Source organism: Vidua chalybeata, chromosome 3 (genome assembly GCF_026979565.1).
Source record: "Vidua chalybeata isolate OUT-0048 chromosome 3, bVidCha1 merged haplotype, whole genome shotgun sequence".
Taxonomy (NCBI): Eukaryota; Metazoa; Chordata; class Aves; order Passeriformes; family Viduidae; genus Vidua; species Vidua chalybeata.
The window spans coordinates 102,341,269-102,368,439 of NC_071532.1; the positions used below are offsets into that span (position 1 = coordinate 102,341,269).

The 27,171-nt window shown below is 38.0% G+C and overlaps 2 protein-coding genes across 11 annotated transcripts in view; one reads left to right on the plus strand and one right to left on the minus strand.

Moving 5' to 3' along the window:
- Window positions 1–13,528, plus strand: part of VSNL1 (visinin like 1) — an 84,690-nt gene extending 71,162 nt beyond the window's left edge. For both annotated transcript variants that reach the window (XM_053938781.1, XM_053938782.1), the window contains exons 3-4: window positions 11,327–11,542; window positions 12,488–13,528. In XM_053938781.1, coding sequence (XP_053794756.1) covers window positions 11,327–11,542; window positions 12,488–12,685 — 414 coding nt within the window. In that variant the 3' untranslated portion in view covers window positions 12,686–13,528. The remainder of the gene's footprint in view (window positions 1–11,326; window positions 11,543–12,487) is intronic.
- A 4,661-nt stretch (window positions 13,529–18,189) lies between these two features.
- The window catches only part of SMC6 (structural maintenance of chromosomes 6), a 39,993-nt gene continuing 31,011 nt past the window's right edge, over window positions 18,190–27,171 (minus strand). For 7 of the 9 annotated variants that reach the window (XM_053937320.1, XM_053937315.1, XM_053937316.1 and 4 more), the window contains 8 exons: window positions 26,987–27,124; window positions 26,105–26,250; window positions 25,318–25,443; window positions 24,599–24,704; window positions 22,623–22,775; window positions 20,821–20,918; window positions 19,426–19,542; window positions 18,190–18,413 (listed from right to left, as the gene is read on the minus strand). In XM_053937320.1, coding sequence (XP_053793295.1) covers window positions 19,434–19,542; window positions 20,821–20,918; window positions 22,623–22,775; window positions 24,599–24,704; window positions 25,318–25,443; window positions 26,105–26,250; window positions 26,987–27,124 — 876 coding nt within the window. In that variant the 3' untranslated portion in view covers window positions 18,190–18,413; window positions 19,426–19,433. Of the gene's footprint in view, window positions 18,414–19,414; window positions 19,543–20,820; window positions 20,919–22,622; window positions 22,776–24,598; window positions 24,705–25,317; window positions 25,444–26,104; window positions 26,251–26,986; window positions 27,125–27,171 lie in introns of all 9 variants that reach the window. The other 2 variants (XM_053937319.1, XM_053937318.1) reach the window with 2 other exon arrangements.

Genomic DNA, 27,171 nt, shown 5'->3' on the forward strand with positions numbered 1-27,171 from the left:
GAGCTACCTCCTAAAGCAGTCTCTGATTGACATTCATAGATTCCACAGAATTAAAATCCTGTTCCTAACTGCTAATGGTGTCTTCTTGGGTGAGTGCTTAAAATGTTGAATTTGAGAGCTCTGGAGCTGTGGTTTAGGATTTTGCCTTTTTTTCTCATGCAGTGTCTGTTCCCAGGGTCATAGCAGATGATGCTGCTAAATCTGCCCTGGCAGCTGGACTAGGTATTCTCTAGGCTCCATCCCAGGTGCAGCAAGAAATGCCAGGGTTATGATTTCTAGTTGGACCCTAGACCCCAGCCTGGCACATAAGCTTGTCTGTTTTTTGACAGGACTGAAAAGAATTGTCATCCATTAGCTTGGTAGGCTATTGTTTTCTTTAGACATGTCCTGTCCATATTTTGAGTTTCTTCTCTCCTATTTTTTAACAGGAACTAGACAAAATTCTCCTATGTTTCTTGTTCAGACAGTATTTGTTACTTCCTCAGATACTGGCTGCTTTGTAGAAGGTCATTTCCTGGGCATATTTCACCCTTAGGTGTTTGGATGTCACTGAGGAAAGATGCAAAGAATTTTGAGATTTCTTTATGAGGAAATCTGATTGTAACTTTAGATGTTGTTTAGATGTAAAGATGTTGCCACCTCTTCATGAAGATGTTATGCTATAAGAAGGAGGAGGTTACCCTGTTTTGGTAAGAACATGAACTCTAAAGCAGTTCAAATGCCAGCTCTGTCATATATTTTTAAATAAGATGTCACATGGTGTCTCTGTGAAACTCATTGCAATCTAGAGACAGCTGCCATAAGAGAGTGGTTGCTCATTGAATGCCTCTTACAAATGGGTTTTTAAATATTTACAGTCTTTGACCTCTAAAATCCTTTGATCATCAAGAAGACTCTAAGATACGAATGTGTTGAGAAAATGCAGTAGAGGAGGAAATTCAGAAAAGCCCCCTTGCTGGACAAAAGGCCTACCTCTTACCTCCGTGAAATAGCAAACAATTGTGAGAATGCTTTCTCATTTAATTCTCATCTTCTTGTGCCTTTGGTTTTGATATTCTTAATTTGTTTGAGAATTTAACACCTTTCTAGAATAAACTCATTATATTTTATCCTTAATTACATCTGGTATGAAATGTGAGTCCGTCAAGTAAGTGTAAAATGTATGTTGTTACTGTGCCTCTAGAAACAATTTTTCTCTAGAGAGCACCATATGCAGTCAGCTCACAGAGGAGATATGAAAGAACTTGAGGATGTCAGGAGCTGGGCTGTATCCCCCAGCTGTAAACTTTAAAAGGATGCTTTGGGAACTGGCAAGCATAAACCAGAATCCTTTTGGAAAGCAGTTGGTAGCATAATAGGTTCGCCGTGATTACACTGTTTACTGTTCAACCATTAATGTCTATACAGCTTTTTAATCATCTTCATTGACTCTGGGGTACGAGAATATTAAGGATAATACAGTGTGCTGCTCTCACAAGATAGGAGAGTGAACTTCTCTGAAGGCACATATGACTAATCAAACCTCCATTGAGTTCTCACCCCCCTACCAAACATTTTTGCCATTATTGTTGTTATTGAGTTCTTGTGTGCTTGCTAAGGACTGAGTAGCTGTTGTTGTGTATTCATGAAATGCTAAAATCTGATTTATTTAACATGTTTACCAGAATACTTGGAGGGGGCGGAGGAGCACAAATCTATTACTCATATTCATTAATCGGCATGGAAAAGTAAAAGTTGCTCCCCAGTGTGAGATAGTTACTATAATTATAGTGCTGGGCAGTTCAAATTGCATCATTCTTCATTTTTGAGCGTGTTTTTGAGGTAATGTTTGTTAATGGGAAACATTGATTATGATACATCCCTCTAGTTATGCTTTGCCATGTTTATAAATAGATCTTGTATTTTGCTACTTGCAATTTTATTTAGTTGGACTTCCAGGTTTTTAGAGATTTTTTTATGAAAATGATGGGGAAAATTCATATAGATCTGATTTTGAAAAGAAATTTCATTCATCACTCCAGTGAAGATGACAGTTTTACATTTGTCAGGCTCAGAATTTTATGCACAACTGAAGTGATGCAGGGATCTTCAGCTGGTCTGGTGCACAGAGGGAAGCTTAATCCAAAGGAAAACATGTAGCTACACTAAGCTTCTGTGATAAAAAAAGCAGCAAAGAATCAACATCCGGGAAGTGTATTGCTTAAGTGCTTTTTGTTGTGTCTTCCTTACAGATGACTCCCAGTTATGTTATTGAAACTTTGGGCACTGTAGTGATGTCAAATTGTGCATGCAATGAGATATCCTGGTGTTGGAAGAATGGGCATGGATAGTAGCTTTCTTTTAAGCATGCATATTGATGCTTTTTTTGTGAGTATAGTCCTCACTTTTCAGAAAAGGATAATTTTCAATTAAAGGTAACTCATACTCTACAGATTTTAGAACTTGTCTTATACTTTCCTTTTTTATGGTCTTACTGCATTATAGTGTCATTTTTTTGTAGACTAAGTGTATAAATAAGATCTTGAAGGAACCAAGTGGCAGGTAACTGGTTGACTTTTCTGTAGTAGAAGAGGTTACTCTATTCATAGTTTTTTTGCATCAGTGGTAATTTAATAACGGGATAAAGGAGCTGAAATTCAAAGTTACCATGCACTGAAGGATTTAAGGTAACATCAGCAGGCAAATGCAGGAGAGGAGGCAATCTTTCCTCTCATTTGCCATGCTCTAAGTCAACAAGCATCATGTTCCAGTTCTTAGTAATACGTTTATGGATTTCCCTAAAATAAGCCCTTGTGATCATGTCTGATACCTGGTAGAGTGGATAAACCCATAGAAACCCACTGGAAGCTGATAATACAAAGTTACCCTGGTACAAAGTTACTGAGGAAACAGAATCTGTGGGTAATTTTCCCTCTCTGAAGATCCAGTTCATGGAATATCACAAAAATCTGCAACCCCCAAGAGTTGATTGGAGTTGATTGGGATGAAATGTGGGAGGAACGCTACTCTGTAGCATGACACTGTCTTCTTTAGCTGGCCTGTTCCCTAAAAAAGAGACACTTTTGGGAACCATCTAGTACTGAGTATCACTAGTATCAATACGCACATTTTGTCTCCGTTGGCTGAGCACAGCCAGTACCAGCACAGCAACAGCATGTTCAGGGAGGTGGCAAATCTATGTGAAAGCAGTTATCTATATGGCCCACAGGGAGGTTTTCTACAGAAAGAAAAGAACACATATGATAGAAAAAATAAAATTTGTACTATGAAGATTTTCCCTTCTTGCACCATTTTAGACAAGGAAAAAGAATGTGATGCTCCTTTTTATGATTCCTGACATCCTTTGAAAATCTCAAATGTTCAAAACATCTTCCCCTTAGGGAAGCTGGTCTGGGAGGCTAAAGCCAAGTGTACCTGAGAGCTGTCATTGCTTGAATACCTGTGGTTTATTCTAGGCCTGCCTGTGCAGCTTCTTAGTTACCAGGAGGTGACACAATGGGTTGCACCATTCCTGTCTTCTCCCCTACCATTGTGAAAATGCTTTCAAGTCACAAATAAATGGCTTCCAGCCTCCTTGCACTGTATTTTCCCCTTTCTTACATGTTGAGGTTTAGATGTTATCCAAATGCTGCTCAACCAAGATTCCTAGATACTGTGACTATCAATAACAGCAATAATAACAGTTATCTGTGTGGAACTGCAAATATGCACAGCACTTCCTGTAAATAAAAGTGGGTTTTCTTAAACATCAGTGAGTTCAACAGTATTGTCCCATTTCTAAGCAAGAACCGATTTAGTCCATCCCCTTGATGTATGTCTCTATAGATATACACATATAGATTCTCTAGGTGTATATATAGGTATAGATACATGATCCCTTGCACCAGAATGCTGGTATTTCAAGGTTTTTATATCCTGTTGGGCTTATAAGCCTTGGCCTTGACCTTTGAAAGGGTTTATGTTATTTGAGAAGGATATATATGGACAAAAATACATTCTCTTGGAAAGCTGTCTTCTTAAAACTGCACTGTGGTAAAAGAGTCTTTTTTTATTATTAATCTTCATAAGAACAGAATTGGAAGGGTTACAGAGGGATGAATCTCATAGGTCAGGTTGTACAGAATTTTTGCAAGGCTACCTGAAAACCTATCTGCTCTCAGCTTCATTGCAGAAGAAAAGCTTTGAAACGGACCTTGCAGTAGTTAAAAATGCACGCCTGATTTTAAATGATTGAAAACTTCATTTCAGTACAGCTCCTCTGTGAATTGCTGGATTGCTTTCAAACTCAATACTGAAAATAAAAGTCAATAGATGTGCTTAGGGACAACAGGGGAAAAAATGATCACACCAAGTTGTTGCCCACCTGTCTGTTCTGTATTATGTCAACTATTGCTGTTTTTGCTGCCATCCAACTCTCCCCTTTTGGGGTCCATTCCATTCCCTTACCTCTTCTCCCTTTTGGGAAGTATCAGTTCTCTGATAGGCCCAGCTACAGCCATTTTCCTTCTCTCTCTGCAGTTTCCTTTCTGCAGTACTAGGCTATAACAACTCCATATGTAGAGGAATTTTAGGAGGACACATTACATAAGTATATGAGACAGTCAGATATTTCAGGCACACGTATTTTTTTCTGTAGTTCCATCTGTATATTCATGAGATGGTTGTCTCAGACTTTAGTGACTCGTGTTTCAAATCCCTTTTTGGCTGGAAATGGCTCTTACTTATGCTTCTATAGCCCTTTCTTTTGGGAAATTTGCACTAAGGACTTCACAACACAGCAGGCATAGCATTCAAGTTAATACTCTGAACCTTGGGAACTAAAATTCACTGGGGAAAAAAAAGTCTCTTTCAGAAATGAAAAGAAGTCAGATGATCTTTACTGGTGGGGGCAAGGGGAAGGAGGGGAAAAAAAAAGGCTATGTCTCAGTGTATCCTCCATTTGGTATGTTCCCAATTCCTGGAGAGATAACACGGTGTCAAGAAAACTGAAGCTGTAATTAGGCCAGGAGAGAGCCACAATACAGCAGGATCCTGATAGCCCTGTGCTGTCTCTGACCTTGGAGTAGTGGAAGACTGTGCCAAACTTAAAATAAATAGTTTCAGTGCTGCTGCTCAGTTAAGGAAGTTCCAAGAGAAATAACATTTCTCTTGTGGTAGTTGTGTTGTTAAGCACCAGCAATACTAATTGTTTTGATGAGAATTCTCCCTGAAGATTTTTTTTTTATTAGCACTGAGTAATAGCTGAGCTGCTGGTGTATTGACCTATAGCAGTACCACAGCTCAATTAGGTTTCTTATTGTCCAAATCTAATCAGAGAAAATCTGGGATTGAAAATCGATTCATTTCCTGCTAGTTAATGACTAATTCCCCACAAATGTGAATATAAAGATTAACTTTTCATGTTTAATGGTTTTATAGAGGTAGACCATGCCAGATGAGTGTTTGTGAGGAAGAAGCATGGCTCCTCTTTTCCCATCCATCTTCCTCCAATCTCTTGGTATATTCTAGCTATTTAGAGTCTTATCTTAGCCTGTGGTTTGTGCTTATTCTCTGGTCTCTTAACTCATGTCTTACACAACTGAAAGGAACTGCTATTGATAATTCATGGTCAGCTCCTAAATTCTCAAATATTTCTTCTCCGTATTCTTCAAATGAGCATTTCTGTGGTGGTTAAAAGACCTGAAAGACAGAGCAGCTTAGTCCTTAATCATAGTGCAAGGGCTAGGCACAATCTTTGAGGTCTAGGTGAGACACAAACTCTTTGCTGATCCCACTTCAGCCTGTACAAGTTGGGAATTTTCCAGGTGAACCAACAGAAGAAGTTACATTTCTTGGCTCTAAATACTAATACTATCTAATACTAATGCTAAGTATCTAAATACGTCTTCTTTATGTAAAGAACGAACAGCTGTTTACAAACCTCCCCATGTGTCTCTGCATGCACATGTGCTCACAGCACTAAAGCTACTGAGCAGAGACATGAGCAAACATCCATGAGGTTTGGCAGCTCTCCCCAGTTCTTGCCAGCTCTGTGACTTCCACTGCTGCAGCATCTGAAATCATCACAAATCTTTTTTTCTATTTATCCTCCCAGTGCACCTCTGAGGTGGGGACAGCTCACAGATTTACACATGGAGAACTGAGTCCTGGATCTAAAGAGACATTTAGAATTAGATTTGGATTTAGATTTAGATTTAGATTTTTTGGTGGTCCATAAGATTATCTTCTCCAAAGGCTCAGCGCTGTGCTTTAGCTGCTGCTAGAACTACAGACCCACAGCTGTGGATGGTCCCTTCTCTTTGGGATCCTCTGGCAGGCTGAAGCCAGATGTCTGGGATATTTCTGCCTTAGGTGGGATATTTCTACCTTACACTACAGATGTGCTGGAGAGTGCAGCAGTCAGACCTCTTCCAGAACATGACAGATATGTGGCTGTGTCTTTTTGTGCTGACCTAGTTCTGCCTTTGTTGCATCAGTTTTCAATTTTATAAAGAGGTGGTGGCAGGGACAGGCTGCAGGCCTCCAGGTCACCCTGGTACCAGCATGGCACAGCCTTCCCAACAGGTCCTGGCAGTCACAGCCTGGATACCTCTTCCCCTTCTGGTGTCTTAACAGAAGTGCAAAAGTATAGTGCATTGTAGTAAATTTCTTTTTTTTTTTTTTCCTAAAGGAGACAGTTAAGAGTAATCTTTTTTCTTATCTCATCAACTCCCTGGTTGTGCTTCTGGCAGGAATCCAGACCTTCATCTTCTTGGAAAATTAGTGAGGAGAAACCTGCTCCCCATCATGATAAGCATCCTTCCCAATGACCTCAGTTCTGAGGAGCTATAAGACCAAGCTAGACCAGCAGCTGTCAGTATCTGGGTTCAACTTTAAGAGGTTTGCTATTAAAAAACACCTGTCTGTGCTTCAAAAGCAGCCAAACTTTCTGATTCTCAAAGTGCTCATGTTCTTTACTTACAAAGTTAACATGGATGCCTAGCAGACTTACAAAATAAAACACTAATAAAGTAGATAAGAAGGGTAGGTTTCTCCTTCCTAAAGCATAAGAGCATCCAATATTTAAGGTTTTTCCCATGAGAGCCAACAGCTTGGCTTGTTTTTATGTGCTGGCCCTTGACAATGCTTGTTCTGCTCGTTGCACTGGCTGTGCCCCCTCATTCCCCTTCTCTGCTTCAGCTCTCGGCAGAGCTGGTAGTGCTGAGGCCCAGATCTGTCCCATGATGAGCCCCATCTCCTCTGACAAGGGAATCAGCAGCTGCTTCTTCCATCCTCTCCAAGCCTGGGTTACAGAAGCTCTGTGCCATGTCCTGCTTTCCCACCTCCTATTCTGTGTTCCAGCTCCCACCAGCTCTGGAAGCTGTGACCTTACATCAGCGACAGAGTTGTCACCGGGGCATGTGTAGGCAGAGTGCCCTGCTTTCTGTACACTACTGTAATTCTAGTTTTCTCTATTTTATAGCAGAATTTCCCTTTAATAGAAATGCATCCCCATATCCCATGATAAAACGTCATGTGGAAAACAAAGCACTACTCAGGCCAGTCTATAGATTCACTCTACCCCGTTCTATTAAGGATGGAGAAACCTTTTCTTTCCTAACCCCTCCCTATCACTGGGGAATTTGGGGAAGTTGATTTTGGTTTGTTTTTTTTTTTTTCTTTAGCCATGTTAAAATTTTGTTTTAGCCACGTGCTAAAATTTTAGTCATATGCTTTAGCATATGCTTCATGCTTTTGCAATAATTTCCTCACAAAGATGATCTGAATTAATTGATCACTGGCTTACCTGGGAACAGCATCACTTCAAAGAGGCTAAAGCAGTTGCAGCCAAACAGATAAATATTTCCTGGTATTTGATCAGTTTCCTCAAGAGTTATGTACAATTTGTAGGTGTTATTCGCTAGATATTCTGATTTCAGGACTGATTGAATGCCCCCATACACCAGAAAAGTGTCTAGAAACACAGTGGGAGCTAAGAATCTGCAAGAAAATCCTCTACAAAATTTCAAAGCAGATTAAGGGAATTTTTAAATCTTCCTTTTACTTTTCTTAATTGGCAGTTGACTGTAGAGACAGCACTTTGTTCACACCCCAGCATGTTGATCTAACTGGTTAGAAAATACACAGATGAAGCAAGAGATGAATCCTAGAATGGTTTGGGTTGAAGGGGCTTTATAGATCATCTAGTTCCAACCTCCTGGGATGGGCAGGAACACCTTTCTCTAGAGGAGAGAGGCCTTTCACTAGATGAGGCTAGAGAAGCAGAAACAAAGGATTGAACAGTGTTGGGTTATACCCATGGAACTGGGTGGTATCGTTTGTCTTGATTTTTGGACAAAAAGGGTAAATCGGGAGACAATGCTGGTGCATGGACCGCCCTTTTCAGTGGCAAGTTGCAGTAGAAGGAAACTTGTTGCTTTCATGTGTAGATTGATTACCTGGTCAAGGCTTTGCATGGAACACTGAAAGCTGAAGCTGTATCTGAAAATCCCAGTTGTGTTTCTTTACTTTTGTTCTAAAGTATTTACTGAGCTTATGTGAGAGGCAGACTAAACCACCCTCCTCATATTCCCTCTGACAAAAAAGTGGTGTTTGTCTTTCAGAGATCCCTGTCTCCCATTGCCACTTGGCTCAGGCTGCTCTGAAAGTAGTTAAAGTCTGTGCCTTTGTACTTTGCTAAGACCTCACTGTGTTTTAATAGTCAAAAAAATGTTTTACCAGAGCTGGCATCTTTTGCTCTGTAATTGTTTTCATTTTCTTTACTTCATGTCTTATTTATGAATAGTTTCAAAATAGGCCAATGGAAATCTTCAAGTAGGTTTTTAAACAAGTTTTGACAATGTTTTTGGGTTGTTCTGAGCTAAAAATAATACAAACCAGCAGGTACAGACTGGAGAACAGTGCCTTCAGTCACTAAAGGACATTTTATTGCATTTACTCCCTACAGGAAGACAAATAGGAAAAAAAATTTTTAAAAGGTAACAGTTCCATATGATGCTGTGAAGGCCAAGACTTAGCTGAGCAGTGCCACTGTCTTCTTCACCTCAAAAAAGAAAAAAAGCATGGTCTTGTCTATGATAAAAAATTAGAAGGATGTTTTTCTAACTGCTACATGAGGCTAATGGTTTGACCAGCAAAGAGGTAGGCACAGCTTGCTGATGCTTCTCCAGTGGGAGACTGAAAAATATGTTCCAGAACAACTTAAAAATGGTTTTCAGGATCTCCAGCCACTGACCCAACCTAATTCCCCACTTTGTTTTTGGATCTTACATGTTTTTGGGTGTCTGACACTTCTTCACCTTTTGTGTAGGCGTGCTTTTTCATTGTACTTTTGTTCTTTGGTCTCACCAGTATGTTTGCATAATTTCTGAATTTTGGTTTTCTGGGCAGCAAAAAGAACAGTCTCAGTTCCCTCCAGGTATTTACCTTTCTTTTATAGAGACTGTAGAGTGACAGTCACAGGAACAGAGATCAGGCAGCATCCTCCGAAGCAGGCAGCTCTGAGAAAAATACTTGGAAAGACTGTAAAATTTTGAAGTGTTTTGTTCTGTATGCATCACAGGATACTCGTAGCACAGATTTAAAAAGCAAAAGATTTGTCCTTTCAGCTTTGAACAGCCAGCAGACTCTCAAGAAAAGGTGGGGGAATACCGCTCATGAGAGCCTTTTCTTAACCTCTCAGCAGGGGACTGGAGAAGCGCACATTCTACACATACGCTACATATCACCTATGTTAACATTCGGAGCTGGAGCAGGAATTGGAGGGGGAGCTGGGTCATGGATGAGAGGAAGCAGTGAGGAACCTGAAAATAACATTCAGGTTTTGGGCAACATTTGCAAACTTTGTTTTGACCCTGAATGCCAGGCTGTGAGCCCAAGTAGCCTTCCCATGGAGGGAGCTCTCCTTGCTTTGACAAAAGGTTGAGGCTGTCACTAGAAGAACAATTGAGTAAAGTCTGGCAACTGCAGCCACTGAAATCCTAAATTGCATCAGAGAAGCCAGATATCTTTGTATCTGTTGATGAGCCCAATCATGATCATTTTTAATGGCCAGAAAGCAGAAAGTAGGAAGGATCTACACCTTGACCCCTCCATCAGTCTGATTATCAAAACAGAAATAGGGCTTGGGTTGACTACAGGCAATTTTTCAGGAGGAGACAATACCAAATGATCTTTCAGGGAAAACAGAAAGTTGAAAGGAAACTTTCAGGTTGGGACCCATGTGGCAACACAGCAGTGGCTCCTGACATGATCCACATGGCCACATAGTGCAAGCAGCTGGCTGAGCTCTAAGTTTTGCATTTTTAAGGCAAGACACAGCTCTGGATGGGGAAATGGAAAATTGTAAAATGCAGTTCCACTTCAGCTGCCATTGAAGACTTTCCTTCAAGTTTACATTATAAATGCAGTACTTAATAATAATTGGAATTTTAAAATGAACAAAATAAGATGGCTCTCATATGGGGAGTAATGCATGTTTATATTTTAGGAGCAGGAACGCCTCCATAAAAATTTGCTGGGAATATAATAACAAACACTGTTAGTGTATGGTCCCTGCACTTCAATAGGAGTTCAGCACTGGTTTAAAACTCCCTTTCTTTAGTGGTGTGTTTTCTTGAGTTGGGCCCACAGAAAGAACAACTACCTGCTCAAATGTCTTAAACCATACACTTCCTGAGGGGAAAATATATCAGCTGAAAACCTACATGTTCTGGTCACTTAAAATACTCTGTTAAGATACAGTCGATTACAGTGTTCACTGAAGGATATTAGGATATTAAACACTAAAAGCATTGTGTTTAAACTGTATTGTTTAACTGAATCTGTTTTCATCTTGTGTACTTGAATGCTGGTTTGCAGAACGGAACATATGTTCATGTGGGTTTTTTATGTTACATGTGGATTTTTTTTTAAATATATGAAGTTATATAACAACAATCCCACACATATACTTGGTTGCAACATGTCAAGAGCTGGTTAAAATTCTCTTAGAATGCACCCTGGCTTCTTTATTTCATAGTCAGAGAATATTACACAAAATCTGCCATTTACACTCAACTTCATTTTAAGATTCATCTAGTTAATTTAGCTTTAAAGTAGCATTATATGTATTTGTATTATAGCTTGTGGAAACCTGAGCAATTTTTGTAGAAATAAGTTTTTAATAATCATTCCAGTGTAACCGTTAGGGAACCTTACATTGCAGATCCTCAGTTTCCCACAAAGCTCACCAGCCACTCTTCATAAATGCCTCACTTTGGTGTTTTGCAGTCACGTATACAGCTCACTCCTTTGCATTAACACAGTTCTATATATTATTTTGCAGTTCTTTCCATATGGAGATGCTTCTAAGTTTGCCCAGCATGCCTTCCGAACCTTTGATAAAAACGGAGATGGGACCATTGACTTCAGAGAGTTCATTTGTGCCCTGTCCATCACCTCACGAGGCAGTTTTGAGCAAAAGCTGAACTGGGCCTTCAACATGTACGACTTGGATGGTGATGGTAAAATTACAAGAGTGGAAATGCTGGAAATTATAGAGGTAAGATCAATATGACATTCAAAAATGTCACAATGTTAATAAAATTTGATTCCTTGTTCACACAGACTTTAGATTTCAGGCTTACCAGAAGCTGTATGGTACATTAAATGCACATTACACACATTAATCCTGCACTGACTGGTGCCCAAGTGGTTTGCACACTAACATGTTAGCACACTAACGTGTTTGGTAATAGATGTAATCTTGGAGAATTACATATGAATTGGAGAGTACATATGTGCATATAAGCTTTTAAATATCCTGAGATTTTTTTTCCCTGATGAATGGATTAATCACAAGAACAGCACAGGATTTACAAAGCTCATCTCATTCACTTGACACCCATGAAATTATTGAACTGTAGCTCAAGTAGCTGAAGCCTGACTGTAGATTAACTTCAGATGATTACAGAAATTTACAGGGATAACAACATGCTATTTTAAGTGAGCTGTCACAGATGGGCTTTAAGATGACCACAATTTGTAAGAGGAAGGATAAAGTTTACCACCTGCGTCATCTGCCGGCAACTTGCCACAGTAGTTAATACCAGATTGTGCCCACATGTACACAGAAACCTCTTTAAGGGTGGTGACTTCTAAAACTAATTATTCAGAATTTATGTTAAATATTTCAACTAAACAATTGATCCAGAGAGTTAGTTACAAGAATTTTACATTGTGAAACAGGAAGCCAAAGAAATTCATTCCGGGATGCAAAATGTAACCATCAAAATAAATCTACATCTAAAGAAAGTAAAATATATTCTCGCCTGTTTTAAGTATCTGGACTTTGGGCCCTCAGAAAGAAAAGCAAAAGAAAAACCAAAAACAATCTTTAGAGAAACTTGCAATCATTATATTGTTAGAACATATTTCCAGAATTTGATCACATCAAAAAATTAGATTGAATTTCATGTTGAATTTTCCATTTGGTTTCTTTCCAAAGGCCATCTACAAAATGGTGGGCACTGTGATAATGATGAAAATGAATGAGGATGGTCTGACGCCTGAGCAACGGGTAGACAAGATCTTCAGTAAGATGGATAAGAACAAAGACGATCAGATCACACTGGATGAGTTCAAAGAAGCTGCAAAGAGTGATCCGTCCATTGTATTACTCCTGCAGTGTGACATTCAAAAATGAGCTTGTGTACGACGCGTCATAGACTGCACAGAAGTTTAATGTTCCATTCAGTTTGCAGCTATTTCCACACACACAAAAATTTGCTTGGACTACCTATAAATGGACTTGCTTCTTGTGTTTGAAACACTTGTGTGCATGAGAATGTCATTTGCTAAAGAATTTTAAAAGTATATATTATAAAAATAAACTGCCACAATGTGATGTGTGCAATGTCATTTCATAACAACCCTTTTCCTCTGAATCCTGTGCTGCAGGCCTGTGCTGCAGTGAATTATATTATTTATTGTTCATGTTTTACTGATGCTAGCTCTGTGTCTCCTAGACTGAGTAATGTTAGTGACACTGAATTCCCATGGTAATGTTAACTGTTTATTATAAATCATGTCACCATTCTGCTGTAAAGTAGTACTGGACAGACAAGGGAAGAGCTTCTCGGCTCCCAAGTCTGATCCACACGTGCTTGTATTGTCAGTGGATATAAATGTACTTCATTTGCATGCCTTTTAGGTTTGCCTTAATTCTTACCTCATTTGCATCCCTTCAATCTGGAAAGAGCTATGTCAGAGGAATGCAGTATATTAAAAAAAAAAAAAAGAAAATCCTGCTAAAATTAACCCTTTAATTAAGAATATATATAAATATATATATATATAAGGTTTAAAACATTGTTTTATTGCAAGTTTAAAGGTTTTATTGGAAGTGTATTGATCTTTGCCAGAATTTTCAAAAGCTTCCACAGAGGTTGCAATATATATGTCCCAAAATAAATTTATAACATTTGACCTTTTCCCCTAATTCTTATTTCATGTCGTCAGCATGGTAATAAAAAAGGAAAAAGTTCAATCTCTTTAATTATCTGTCACTGCACACTGGGAAACATGTATTTCATTACTGAAGCATGAAGAAAACTACTTTACACTCACTCACTAGAAGAGTCATATTATACAAAACCAAAAGTTGTAGTTCTTGTAGTTAAGGCTGGAGCAGCTGTTGATACTCTAAGATGCTACTGCTAAGATTTACCAGCACAGATACTAAACCTGTGCTGATTTTTAAGCTGTGTAAATGAAACACAGTTTATCTGCTCGACCTAAACCTGGTTATTAATGTTTTTTCCCTCCTGAAGTAAGAGATTTCCCTCTTAGCATCTGACACTAAACTACTTGGTGTTTAATATAAACAGACATGATGTTAAAAATCACTACTGATAAATTAACCATGAAGTATGATGATAAAGGAGGGATAGTGAGGAGAACCAACTTCCTCTTCAATTCTATGTGCACAAATCAAGTTTATCTCTATCCTGTTACAAATTCTGCACAGCTTTGGGAAAGAATGAAGAACTATCAGACTGCAGAAACTGCAGATGAAAAACCTTCCTATGCCCCATTTCCCTGATGCTTTAAACAGTTGGTTGCTTGCTGGATTAAAAGAAAAAAAAAAAAAAAAAGCAATCTGAGCATCTTACAATTGCATGTTTGATATTTCTTCCTTACCTTATGAAGAAACAACACCGTACTTTTAATAGCTAAAAATCAAACAATAAAACATGACATAAATCAAATAATTCTCTGTATTTTCAAATTTGAAAAGCAAAGCTCATCTTAAAATTAAAGGGAAAAAAAACCCAAGCAACAAAAAGCAGTTTTACACAGCTTGCTAAGAATTGTTGTGAGGGGGGGATCACAGAATCCCTTGCTGCCACAACCACAGCCATACTATCATTTTTCAGTTGCTTTGTATTCCAAACAGCAAAAGCAGAAATGTCAACTACATTTTCTACACCAGAATTTTACTTAGACTAGCCTTAGCAAATTAGGGAGAAGTATGCTTCATGCATTTGGCTGTAACTTAAAATACAGATTCTAGAAATTACATACTTCTGACAATGATATGCCCACATTGAATACTTCTCAGATTTTATGCCTCTGGTTTACATATATGAGAAGCAATTTCTCAATCAGTGTTTCCCTGCAGCTTGAATTTATGTAGCTAGACAGGCTCCATTTACTTTAGTGCAGCATTAAGCAACGCACTGCCATCGAAAATGGCCAACAACTCAAAAACACAGTCAAACTCAAAAACACAACATCAGCACTGCAATCTTCTCTACAGGTAGCCACTACAGTAAACTCTGTATTTAAAGAACCAAGAATATGATAGTTTTGAGACCTTAGTAGGATCACTGCAAAAATAAGTGCATCCATGCAAGGGCTTTGGTAATTGTTTATTCAGAATTAATTCTCCACCATGAAAATATGCTTATAATAATTATACAGTCAGGAACACATCTTCATCAAGTACAAGGGTAGATTAGAACAAATACCAAGTACTGATTTGAACGAAAGAGCAGAATTGTTGCCATCTCCTCCAATATTTTAAGTAAGTCTATAAAAGCTTGGGAGAAAGCTGAAGTGTAAGCTCAGTAGGAATGCATTCATTTTCCTTAATCTCTTTTCTCCACACAACTCATTATAGAAGACTAATGAAGATAAATGCTTTACTGTTTTCTGCCTCTGCACTCTTGCCATTTTTTTTTTTTTATACTGAAAAGAATCAGGAGGAAATAATGGAATGCCATTTTATCTCAAACTGTAAGAAGGTCTAAAACCAACTCCACTTTCATAACAAAATCGAGTCAAGCTCAACATGTGGCTCATGATCATGTCCTAGAACCAAAGAATGGTTTGGGTTGAAAGGGACTTTAAAGATGATTCAGTTCCAACCCCCTGCAGGCACATCTTGCATTAAAACAGGTTGCCCAGGACCCCACCCAGCCTGATTTTGAGCACTTCCAGAGATGGGGTGTCCACAACTTCTTTGGGCAACTTATTCCAGTGTCTTATCACCCTCAAAATAAAGAATTTCTTCCTAATATCTAATCTATATCTACTACCTGTTAGTTAAAAGCCACTCTCCCTCGTCCTGTCACTGCGGGCTCTTGTAAAAAGTCCCTCTTCAGTTCTCTTGTACCCCCTTTAAGTACTGGAAGGTGTCACGAGGTTTTTCTGGAGTCTTCTCTGGACTCAACAGACACAACTCTCAGTTTGTCTCCATAGCAGAGGTTCTCCAGCCCTCTGAGCATCTTTGTGGCTTCCTCTGATCCTGCTCCAGCAGGTCAATGCTCTTCCAATGTTGAGGGCCCCAGACCTGGGGCAGTACTCCAGGCAGGATCTCACAACAGCAGAGTAGAGGAGTAGAATCACCTCCCTTGACCTGCTGGTTCCAGACAAGTTTTGCCAAGCATGCACTTTGTAAGGTGCCCCCCAGTATCTTCATATAATCCTAAAGGTGTAAGTACCTTGAATTATGGAATTATAGAATTGTTCAGATGGGCAAGGACCTTCACAGATCTCTTGCCCAGCTCTCTGCTTGAAGGAGATGCAGGAGTCTATTCAGTAGACTCCAAAAACTTCCAAGGACAGAGATTTTACAGCCTGTTTGCATAACATGCTCAAATACCTCTTACCTTCACCATGAACAATCCCTCCTGGTTTACTCAGCCAGAACCTCCCCACTTCAATTGATGACCGCTGTCTCTTGCAGCATGCACATTAACAAAAAGCCTGGTCCTCTTTGTCAGTAACCTCCTCACACGTGCTGGGAGTCTGCCCATTACCCTGGGCTGTCTGAGGTCTGCCTGTAGAGGCAAACAGCCTCAGTGCCTGGTGAAGAAGAGCACAAAAAGAGCCCTTCAGCCCCAGCTGTATCTGTGTACTAGTGGAAGCTTCCCCAATTATGGATGACACGGCGTAGGGCTCACTCCCCTGCAGCTGCTGGATCACTGAACTGGCTGTGTCAGAGGCCTCTGGACAGTGCTGAGGTAGCTGTGCAGGTCACAGGAGTGCCTGATGCCTCCCTGCAAGGCAGTTCTTTTGCAGAAGGTGTGCTGTGGTTGAGGAGCTGTCACCAGGTGAAGGGGCTGCAGGAGGAAGTGACCAGGCTATGTGGTATTCGAGTGAACAAGCACAAGACAGGTTATTTACAGAGATGCCACAGTATCAAGACTCCCAGGAGTTTCAAACCTCCATTGTAGTGGAGAAGCAGGTGGACTCAGAACCCTGCAGGGTAATTAGTCAAGGCTCTTTTAGTCAAGGGTCTGCTCAAGATGAAGGCTGGAAGCAGGTCACTCCATATACTGGGAGGAGGTTCCTCCTCCTCCTGAAAACAAGTAGGACTGGAACCTTCTACAACAGGTATGAGGCTTTGGAACAAGGTCAGATGATGAGGTGGGAGAAGGTCCTACTGGGACAGAGGGGCCTCCTAAAGCAACACCTCCTGTACCCCGCATGAAGACCTCCTCTGTTAACAGGAAAAGAAGGGTAGCAGTAATAGGAGACTCCCTCTAAGGGGAAGAAGGTGAGGGAGGCCTTGATATGCAGACCAGACCAACTCATGGGGAATTCTGCTGGCTCCCAGGGGCATGGGTAACAGCAATTACTGGAAAACTCTCCAATCTAGTAAGGCCCTCTGATTACTATCCACTATTGCTTGTTCAAGCCAGCAGTGACGAAAAAACAAAGAGAATTCCGAGAACAATCAAAAGAGACTACAGGGCCTTGGGTTGAAGGCTGAAGGATCAGAAACAGACATAGCGATCTCCATAATCCTTTTGGTAACAAGGAGTAATATTGACAGGAATAGGCAGATCCACCAGGCCAACACATGGCTCCAAGGCTGGTGTAAGCAAAAAAATTTCATTTTTTTACCATGGGATGATTTATTGAACACCTGCTCTATTGACGCCTGATGAGATGCACCTATCTCAGAGGGGCAAAAGAGCTCTAGGACAGGAGCCAGCAGAGCTCATTGACAGAAATTTAAACTAGCTTGGAAGGAGGAAAGGGACAAAATCAGGCTTGCAAGTGGGGAGCAATGGCATGGTGTGCAAGGACTTGAGAAAATGAATGGGATCCCTCCATCTCCTTCAGGTTTGTTGGCTGCAAAGCACCACAGCCGAATGTTTCTATACTAATGCACACAGCATGAGGAACAAGACTGTCACAAGCCTTTGGCCCAATCCCAGAGATTTGATATCACTGGTGTAAGTGAAACTATCGGCTTAGTCCTGTGATTGGAGTGCCCTGTTGGATGGTTACAGGCTGTTCAAGAGGGATGGGCAGGGCAGAAGTGGGCGAGGTGGCATTTTAAGTCATGGCAGGGATGTAATGCATGGAGCCTACAGTTGGCAATGGCACAGTTGCAAGCCTCTAAGTAAGAATCAACATACAAATAATGCAATGTCATCTTGGCAATCTACTATAGACCGGAGGAACTAAGGGACACTTCCAGCTCAACTGCCCTTCTCCTTATGCAGGACTTCAACTTGCCAGAAGTCAACTAGCAACATAACACAGCTGATGGGTCCCTTTCAATTCAGCATTTTTTATGGTCCCATGATTATATAAGGTGTATTTCCTTCAAGTCTTACCTAGCTTCCATATTTTAAAGAAACCTACAAGTTTTACACCATGCTGCGACTGAAAACAAATTACGCTACAAAGTCAAGTTAAAACTTACAGTGTAATAAGGTTTTATTGACGAACTGCTATTCAGTAAAAAAGTGCAGAAACTGCTGAATGTTGTTCTCTGAGTAGTCTCAATGGCTTTTGTAGCCATGTAACATCAAACAACAACAAAACATCCCCTAAAACAACAACAGAAAAGAAATGCAGCTGAACTCTAAAAAGTGTTTTTTTTCTGAAGAGTTGCCAAAAATTTCAAGTTCCTGGAGAAAAAAAAAAGAACAGAAGAACAAAAGGTTAATTTGAGTGAGTTTGAAAAATCTGGTTCTTCTTTCTCCCTCTTATCCCCAGTAAATGCTTGCAATATCAAAACAAATCAAGTTTAAGTGCTCTAGTCCCACGGAAACATGGGAGGGGAGAGAGGGCAGGGAGACCAAATAAAACACAGGTCTACAATGCTGTAGAAAAGTTAACACATTATTTCCCAAAGTTCTTATTCTACTTCATTCCTATATATTGGAAAGACTTGTGTCTCTTTATTTATGATAATAAAATTAATATTTAGAGACTTATTCTGTACCTGGAAACTCAAGAATGTGTAAGAACCAGTTCACCAAGATTAAGAATCTAGGTTTATAAAGACACAGCTTGCTAGGTTTCTAAGCTTATGTCCAAAGACACTCAAACTCATTAGGAAAGGAAAGAAAGAACTATTTTCCCACCAAGATAATTTACTACATATAAATTTTTCCCTTTTCTAATTATGAAAGTATAAGTTCTAATAGTTTCTCATGTTCAGCTACTGTGGTTTCACTGGAAAACAAATGAAACTCATTTTACTGCATGTATTAATTACCACATATTTAAGAAATAAAGCATAGCTAGGAAGAAAACAGTATTTGTAACTTAATGCTAATTTTAAGTGTGTAGAGACACTAAAACATTACCACAAGTATCAGTTCAAACAGTTTATTAAAATATTATTTCAGTTATACAAAATATATTTCAAATTTTTCAGAAGAAAAATCAGAACAGATAAAAAAATTCTACATTTGGTAGCTAAAAATATCAACAGAATATTCAAAATTTTCTCCTCATCCAAACTGTGCTTATTGTTCTGTGCATACACAGTAATCCTTTAAAAAATAATTAATAGCAATACAGAAATATCTTCCTGAGAGTATCTAACAATTAAGCATCTTTTTCAGTATCAGGAAGCAATAATTTTACATATATTATTACACATTCATCTTCAATATAATACCATATTCATACAGAGATACTTATTGATCTTCATCTCCATCATTTCTATTTTGGAAATTCAGTGTTCTTTGGTCTCTTGGAGGGTCTGGCATGCGGAGGATTCGAATATGGGGACTCGTAGGCAGAGAACTAAAAATAAAGGATGCATCATTTAAACAATGTTTCTTCTCCAATAATTTTAGTACTTCCATTTGATTCTTTACATTATATATTTTCCTTTAAATAACTCCACCTTTTTTCTTTGACAGTTTTAAAAAAAAGTAACATGAGGTGAAGTTCGGGCTTCACAGGCCTGATTTGAATTAAAGCTTGAGGTAAAGACAAGCACTCATTTAAATCATGTGATTTCTAACAATTAGACTGACTTAACTACAGAAAAGGTTATTTTACAAAAACCTCCAAATGAACAAATGGTGGACTACAAGTAAGGATTTCCCTTACAGATACTGAAGTAGCACACACTATACACACATGTAATCAGTCACAACATACTAAGAAGGAGCAAAGTTACTAAACATAAATTTACACAGGCTTCTCCACTGATTACCCGAAATGGATTTTTCCTGAAGTTGCCCTCATATTTTTCTTAAATTTAATGTCTGCTGAACATGAAACAAGGAGCCATATAACAAATTCAAACTGAACTTGAATTACTAATTTTTTCAATAGTAACTATACAAAAAAATCCTGTGTGTTTACTAGATTCAGAAAATCTCCACAAAAGCTTTTCCACTGAAATAACAACAGATACCACTACTTAACTTTTTATATACTTTAGTGAGGGAAGTCAATTAGGAATAAATCAACTTCTTTTTGAAGACTGCTTTAATTATCTTCTCAGGCTTCACTAGTTACACTATGTTAATAGAGAGGAATTGGCTGCACAAGCTTAGAGACATGACTGTCCCTTTAAACTGGGAATGGCTCTACCAGGGTTTTATATAGAGGTTATGAAAGAATTTTGAACCACTAGATGACAAATTTAAAACATGGTGTAAGATATGAGTCTCTAGATCAGCAATATTAAAACCCAGAAAATAGTATCAACTCAAATGACAAACCCCTTGAGAGTAGTACAGAAAAAAAACCCAAGTCTTTTGTTATTTTTGGGAGAGGAGAGGAACATACAAAGCTAAGAAGAGCCTGTTTGACAAATGAAACATTTCCAGAAGTTGTTTTATTTCAGATAAACTTATTCAAGTCCCACTGAATTACCTTTATGTAAGGAAGAGTAAAAAAAACTTATTAAAAAAACCCTTTAAATTCACAGAACTGCTTCATTTTTTATGTTCTACTGCAACAAACAGCAAAATTTAATTCTCCTCACATTCAACTTTTTCAACTTACACTTCTTGCAAGAGAACTCCCTTGCAATTCTTGTCTTGAAATAAACCACAACAATATTACCTCATGCTCAGGGGGGTGAACAAAATGAACTGTCGATGCCTCTGAAAATCAGCCCTCTCCAGAATCATGTCAATGGCAATTCTTCTGCTAACCATATCCTAAAGGCAAAAGATTTGTCAGGAAGTGGTACTGACAGTAATAAATACATTAGAAAGCATGATTCTAGAAAACCTATCAGAATTAACTGCTATACAGTCATGGCTGGCTAAAGAAAATATCTAAATAAGACTAATAAAAACTAAGAAAACCTGAAGAAACATTAGGGTAAAAATCTAAAAGCTACGAATTATAGCCTGGGAAATTCTTAGACTGTACTTTTTAGCATACACGGGCAATGGAAAGCTTCTATCAGAAAAATCACACATTCATCTACTTATAGTGTTTTTCTATCATCTTTGATGTGCATATAGTACTTCTTACTTTATTGCTATGCTGAGATGAACTGTACTTTAACAGAATAATATTTCCTGTAAAATCCTTACTGAAAAATCACCTGAAAGGATTTAAGGGCTCCATGAAACCAATGATATTATGATATTATGGAGCTTGTTTTTATTAGGATTATTATTGTTATTATCATTATTAATATTTGGAATGGAACCTTACGCATTAGGCTTACTGAAAAGGATGAGCAATAGGAAGCTGTTACTAGGAGGGACCAACAAAGCTCTACTGCTGTGCACTGTTCCTCAGTGAAGCAGAGATCTCCCACAAAAACACATCGTGGAGTCCTCATGTGGTGGGGCCCTGTGATTACACCAAGACTACAGAATGTGTGGACAGTAAGGCTGCATTACTGGCACTGTGGTGGAAAGACAAATTGTGTGCAATAATTTACAGAAGAGATGACATGCAAGCTCTTTGTAAAGCCTACACTTCTGAATATCCATCTTTTTCAAGAAAGATGGATAAACTTCTGCACAACTAACTTTTAAAAGAGGATCTAAGATTTGAAAGTTGGCTGAAAAACAACTGCTTCACTACCTTAGATGCATACTGTTCTTGACATTCTTTAATAGAAACTATATTATCTTTGTTCCCTCTAAGTGATTTCTAGTAAATAAATTATTGATGAGGAAGGGACACTGAGACAAAATAATATAAGCCAGTATCAAATCTTTGTCTCACAGAAGTAAATATTTTCTCAAACTCATACCACCCTGCATATTTAATATGTAGGAAACAAATCTTAAAAAAAAGAAAATAAATTTCAAAATGGGTTAGTGGCCTGTCCAGGGAAGCTGTACACAAAAATAAGATTTATCACTTTTAGCTAACATTAGTATTTATTGTTCATTATTCTGCATTCCAACATCTTGGAAACATGTTCCTAGCTGAAGTATGAGTTTCTGTGAACAGTGAACCCAATTGCTACATTTGCTCTGAAGAAACCCCACACTGATCCCAAAATTGGCATAAATCAAAGCACATGCCAAGCCCAGAATGTCCCAGCAATATGGAGAGTCAACCTCTGACAAATACAGAGCCAGTTGATTTATTATTTTTGTGCTGAAGAATGGTTTGAGCACGTAAATTAACAGAAAGGCTCATATTACTGGATACCAACTTCAGAAACACATTAAGCTTCCAAAGTCACCAAACAAAGTGAACAAGATCACTAACAAATTTTGCTTTGGGGGATTTTGATTTTGGTCTGGGGGCTTTTTATAATTTACAGTTAACCATAGTGGTTTTAAATCTAATCAAATACAGTATACAATCTAATCAAATAGTAACAACCCAACTATTTCATTAATTTATGCAAATCAGAATGGGAGATACAGTTTAAGTTTAAACTATACCATGTAGACATCAAATTCATCCATGCATCTGAAAGGAGATTCAGAAATGTTCCACAGAGAAAGAATGAAACAAACTGTGGAGAAGGAACGTTCACCTCCTGATAAGGATCTCAGATCACTACGGGCAGCTTTTTCTTCCTCTCGAGGCTGAACCTTGAAATAAAAATATTGGAGCAATTTTTAAATCTGAGATGAAGATATACTAACAGAATCATAATTTTAAGAGCAAACACATTATACATGAACAGACCACTTGAAAACACTTTTCTGTATTTCACTGCAACTGCCATTCTGGAATGGGATGGCTCCTAACCATTTAGTAACACATTTCTAGGATCACTGCAATTTCTTCTATCACAGTCATACACACTGAACAGACTGAATGACTCTGCTGGAGTTTTGTTATTCAAATCTCTATTTCTAATAGCTGTTACACAGTGCTTAATAAATGTCAACATAAATGTTTACATAACAGTAAAATCCCATGGTTACCAGCCACAATAGAAAAGCAGGTAATTGATTTACAGACAAATTTTAAATGAGGAAGGGGTACATGGAATACATGAAACATTGTGAACAGCCATTTGGTTACATTGATTATGATGACATCTTGTGGCACCACTTCTGTAAGATGAAACTTGGGCATTTTCTTGCCCTGCTAATTGCATTGACTTTAACAAATTAAGCAGGCAAATAAGGATTATTTTGAAGTGGAAACCTTTTTTTTGCAGGGAATTGTTTTCTTTTTGCAACTTACATTCCTTGACTAAATACAGATCTCTTTTGTGAGATATGTGAGACATCAGCTATTAAAAAAATATATTCTGATAAAGCCAAGTAATGACTTGGTATTTTATGAACTGAGTTTAGTGTATCTTCAGGTACACGTGCTTCACCTGTCTAATTAGGACTGTGGCATGTATTTATGTTGCTACTGCACATTTTTCCCCTTAATCCCTAAAACTGAAGTCCGCCACAGAAACAAAAGTAAATAAATCCATGATAAAACTTTTCAGGATGTATGTTAAAAGATACACAGAAAAAACCTATTGAAGCTTTCCTGCATTAAGTTGTTTAAGTAACAACTAGAGCCATTATAGAATCACACAAATTCTGCTGAACTTCCTATCAATATCCTGGATCATCTCTATCAATGATCCAGGAATGAGTTATTTTGGAAGACTAGATGACCAATCCACATTTACTCCTTGTAATCTAGCAACTATTTAAAATGGCAATGTTTTCTGTACTTGCTTGTTTTCAACAACATCCTACTGTCACCAAATGGGACGAAAGAAACTTATCCAACACTCTGGATAAGTTTTAGATAAGTTTGATGTAATTAAGCAGACATGTATTCACTGAGGCTTTTGGAAACTCTTCCAACGTGTCCTGCTCAACAGACAAAATCTAGCCATTTTTACATACTTTTTCTGCTGAATCATTGTTACGTAGGTTCTTTTACATACTATGCATACACTCTTAAATTTAACCTTTGCAATGACTGGTTTTGCTAGTTATAGAACTTCATCAGTATTCTTATCCTAAAACAATCACTGGTCATCTCTACTGAAGTCTACTGATTGGAATAATTGATATTAAAACCAAGATGGGAAGGGTAGGGGGTTTCCAAGCAGCATACCTGGTGGGCATGACAGTCTTCATAGTTTCTTAACCAAAACATAGAAGTCCAGCAATTTCTTGGTGAGGTTCCTATGGCTGCATATTTCAAGCATAACACTCCTAACATTTCTATACCTTATACTTCACAATTTTCTACTTGTAATCATAACTAACTCTTTTATATGATTAAACGGATTACTTGATCAGAATAACATTACAACTTAGTGTATCACATTTTGCAGAGGGAAAAACAATTTATTCTATCATTTGCAATGCATTCCTAGTGTCTGAGACTAAAACAGATAATAATTCATTATGTATTATAGCAATTGAAGTAATATAAAATAACTTACTGTTATGGAAAGTGTCTCATTCTTGTGATCAAAAATTATATGTCCAGAGCAACCTCGAACACGTAATAAAAGCTCAAAGTGGAGTTTGCATTGTATAGAAAGTCTCCTTAAATCAAGCAAACAAACATTAGGGGAGCAAGTTTTTAAATACATGAAAAAGTGACAACAGATTTTCATCAACAGTTGTGCATCATTAAGTATTAAGCCCTCCTCCAATAACAACATTCCCCCAAAATCAACTGCACTCTCAAGTGGACGACATTAGACATACTGGAGAGAATCCTTTTGAAGGAAGGCAACAACAAAATCTTCATGGATAGGTATAAGATATTAAGGGACTGAAGCAAGAAAGAAGGGATGTACACAGTAATGGAAAAGAAGCTGTCAAACTATAGAATCTGAATCAAGATCTTCAAAATTTTTCAGCACACAGCAGAGGAGAATTGTTTGGCCTAAAATGAAATTATAGGAGCTCAGCACCACTGATTATAACCAATAAAAATGAGTGACAGCCCAGATTATTTCAAGTCCTCATATGTTGCTGACATTTTACTGACCAAAACCAGAATTCAAACAAAACTGCCTTGGATGAAGTCAGCACAGTTTAGGTTCTTGGGATGAAGCAAAATACATGCCTCTAAACTCTCAGGCATGATAAGATTGAAACTGGGAGCAAGCTTAGGTTAAAACAATTGTTGTGAACACTGTCTTAAACTCACCTTAGGAATTGCCGATACACTTTGAGCCTCTCTGTCATTACTTCATCCAGCATCGCAATAAATCTCCTTAAGTTCTTCACTTTATTGCTTGCATCCTCATATCTTTCCTTTGCATAATGAAATTGCCTGTTTTAATTAACAGAAAGGTTAGGAATAATATGCATTGCATTAAAACTGAGCTATTGCTGTAAATGCTGAAAATCATTTTGATAACCAAAATATTCAAATGAAAAACATTCTTGAAAGTGAAAGCTAAAAGCATTTGATAAGTAAGACACTGTTCACAATGAAATGCAGACAATAATTAAATCTTAATTCTATTTTTCTTTTGAAAAGAAACTTTTTCACCAAGAAGAATAAATGACTGGTTTCTCCATGCTCAAGAATACCTGAGGGGAGTGCTTCCCTGAAATACACTCAAGGAGCTTCCCAGCCTGTGCATTAGTTATTCAAACTAGAATTATGCTTAATCCTCAATGCATCACAAAACAATGGCGAGTTAAATTTGTGTTACCTTAACTGGGATACTTCAAAACACTAAGAGGATATTTGCTTATTGGTAACATCATATATACAGCACAGATGCTGCTTAAAATCACTGCAAGGTGTTTCAGGACTCTTAAGCCTGTTCAGTACTGGGAGAATCAGTACAAACATTTCTAGAGCTTCACAGATAGCTTAAGTAGTAAAAACACACATAAACACACAGTGAGTCAGGAAGAAAACTCTTCTTTCCCCTCTCTTTTCCATCCTACCTGAACTGTTTTAGACAGTAAAGATGACTTACTGTATTATTTCTTCTCTGTTTCCACGGTGTCTGCTTTCTAAATTTATCTTCTCTCTCAAGCGATTCATTTCTGCATCAAGACTTTTAACAGTTCTGCTGACCTTGATGGGCTCTGAGAAGATTTGCCTTGCTTTTGCCATTTTTTCCTAAAGCAATGTTTGAAACTCAAATAATTGTCACATTTTTCAAAAATCTGTTTAGTCTTCACAACGAGTATTTTATGCTACAAACTCCAAGCAAGAACAATATTTTTGTGTTCTTTCTGTTTTCATTACAGCAAACCCAGTTAACAATTTTATCGACAGCATTTATACACGGGTAGTTATCTCAGTGCCAAGAACTGTATCCAAGATTTTTAATACAGTCATGGTTATTTAGCTAATGCAGATATATAAGGAACCAAAATCACCATATTTAAATAGAGCAGTCTTCCAAAAGTCTTTATGGATGTGATTTCAGAGTTAGTTAATAAAGCTTGATTAAGTCTCGAAAGACCAGATATGGGGCCTGTACAAGGAAAACCCTACCATCCAAGAAACCAAAACAATATTATTCAATTTAACTTAAGCCGCAAATTTTAAGTAATTTTAATCTTCTCATTGCAAAAGACAGAAGAAATGGTCCTAGATGGATGAACCCTAATTTATCTGTCAAGAGAGAACTGGTGTCCTATCAGAAAAAAAGAGGCCTCAATTCACTTACACAAAATTACTTTACTTGCTTTACACAGTCAGTGTAGGACATAGCTGAGAGAATACTCAGTGCAGCTGAGTATATTAATATGGTCTGTATGTTATACAAGTGGAATGATTTATTATTAAATATTAGAAGAATCATGACCATCTGACTTCAATAGCTAAAAAAAAAACCCACCACACATACCTTTAATTCCTTTTCTTTGGAAACTAGTAATTCTTTGTGCTTATTTATGCAAGCCACATGTTCTCTCTGTTTGTCTTCATAGTGCTGCAAACGGTGTTTACTGTTTTCCACTTCTGACTCAGCCTGGTTTAATTCAGCCTGTTTGGAACAAATCATGATGTGAGCTGTTTGGGGTAGATTCCTGA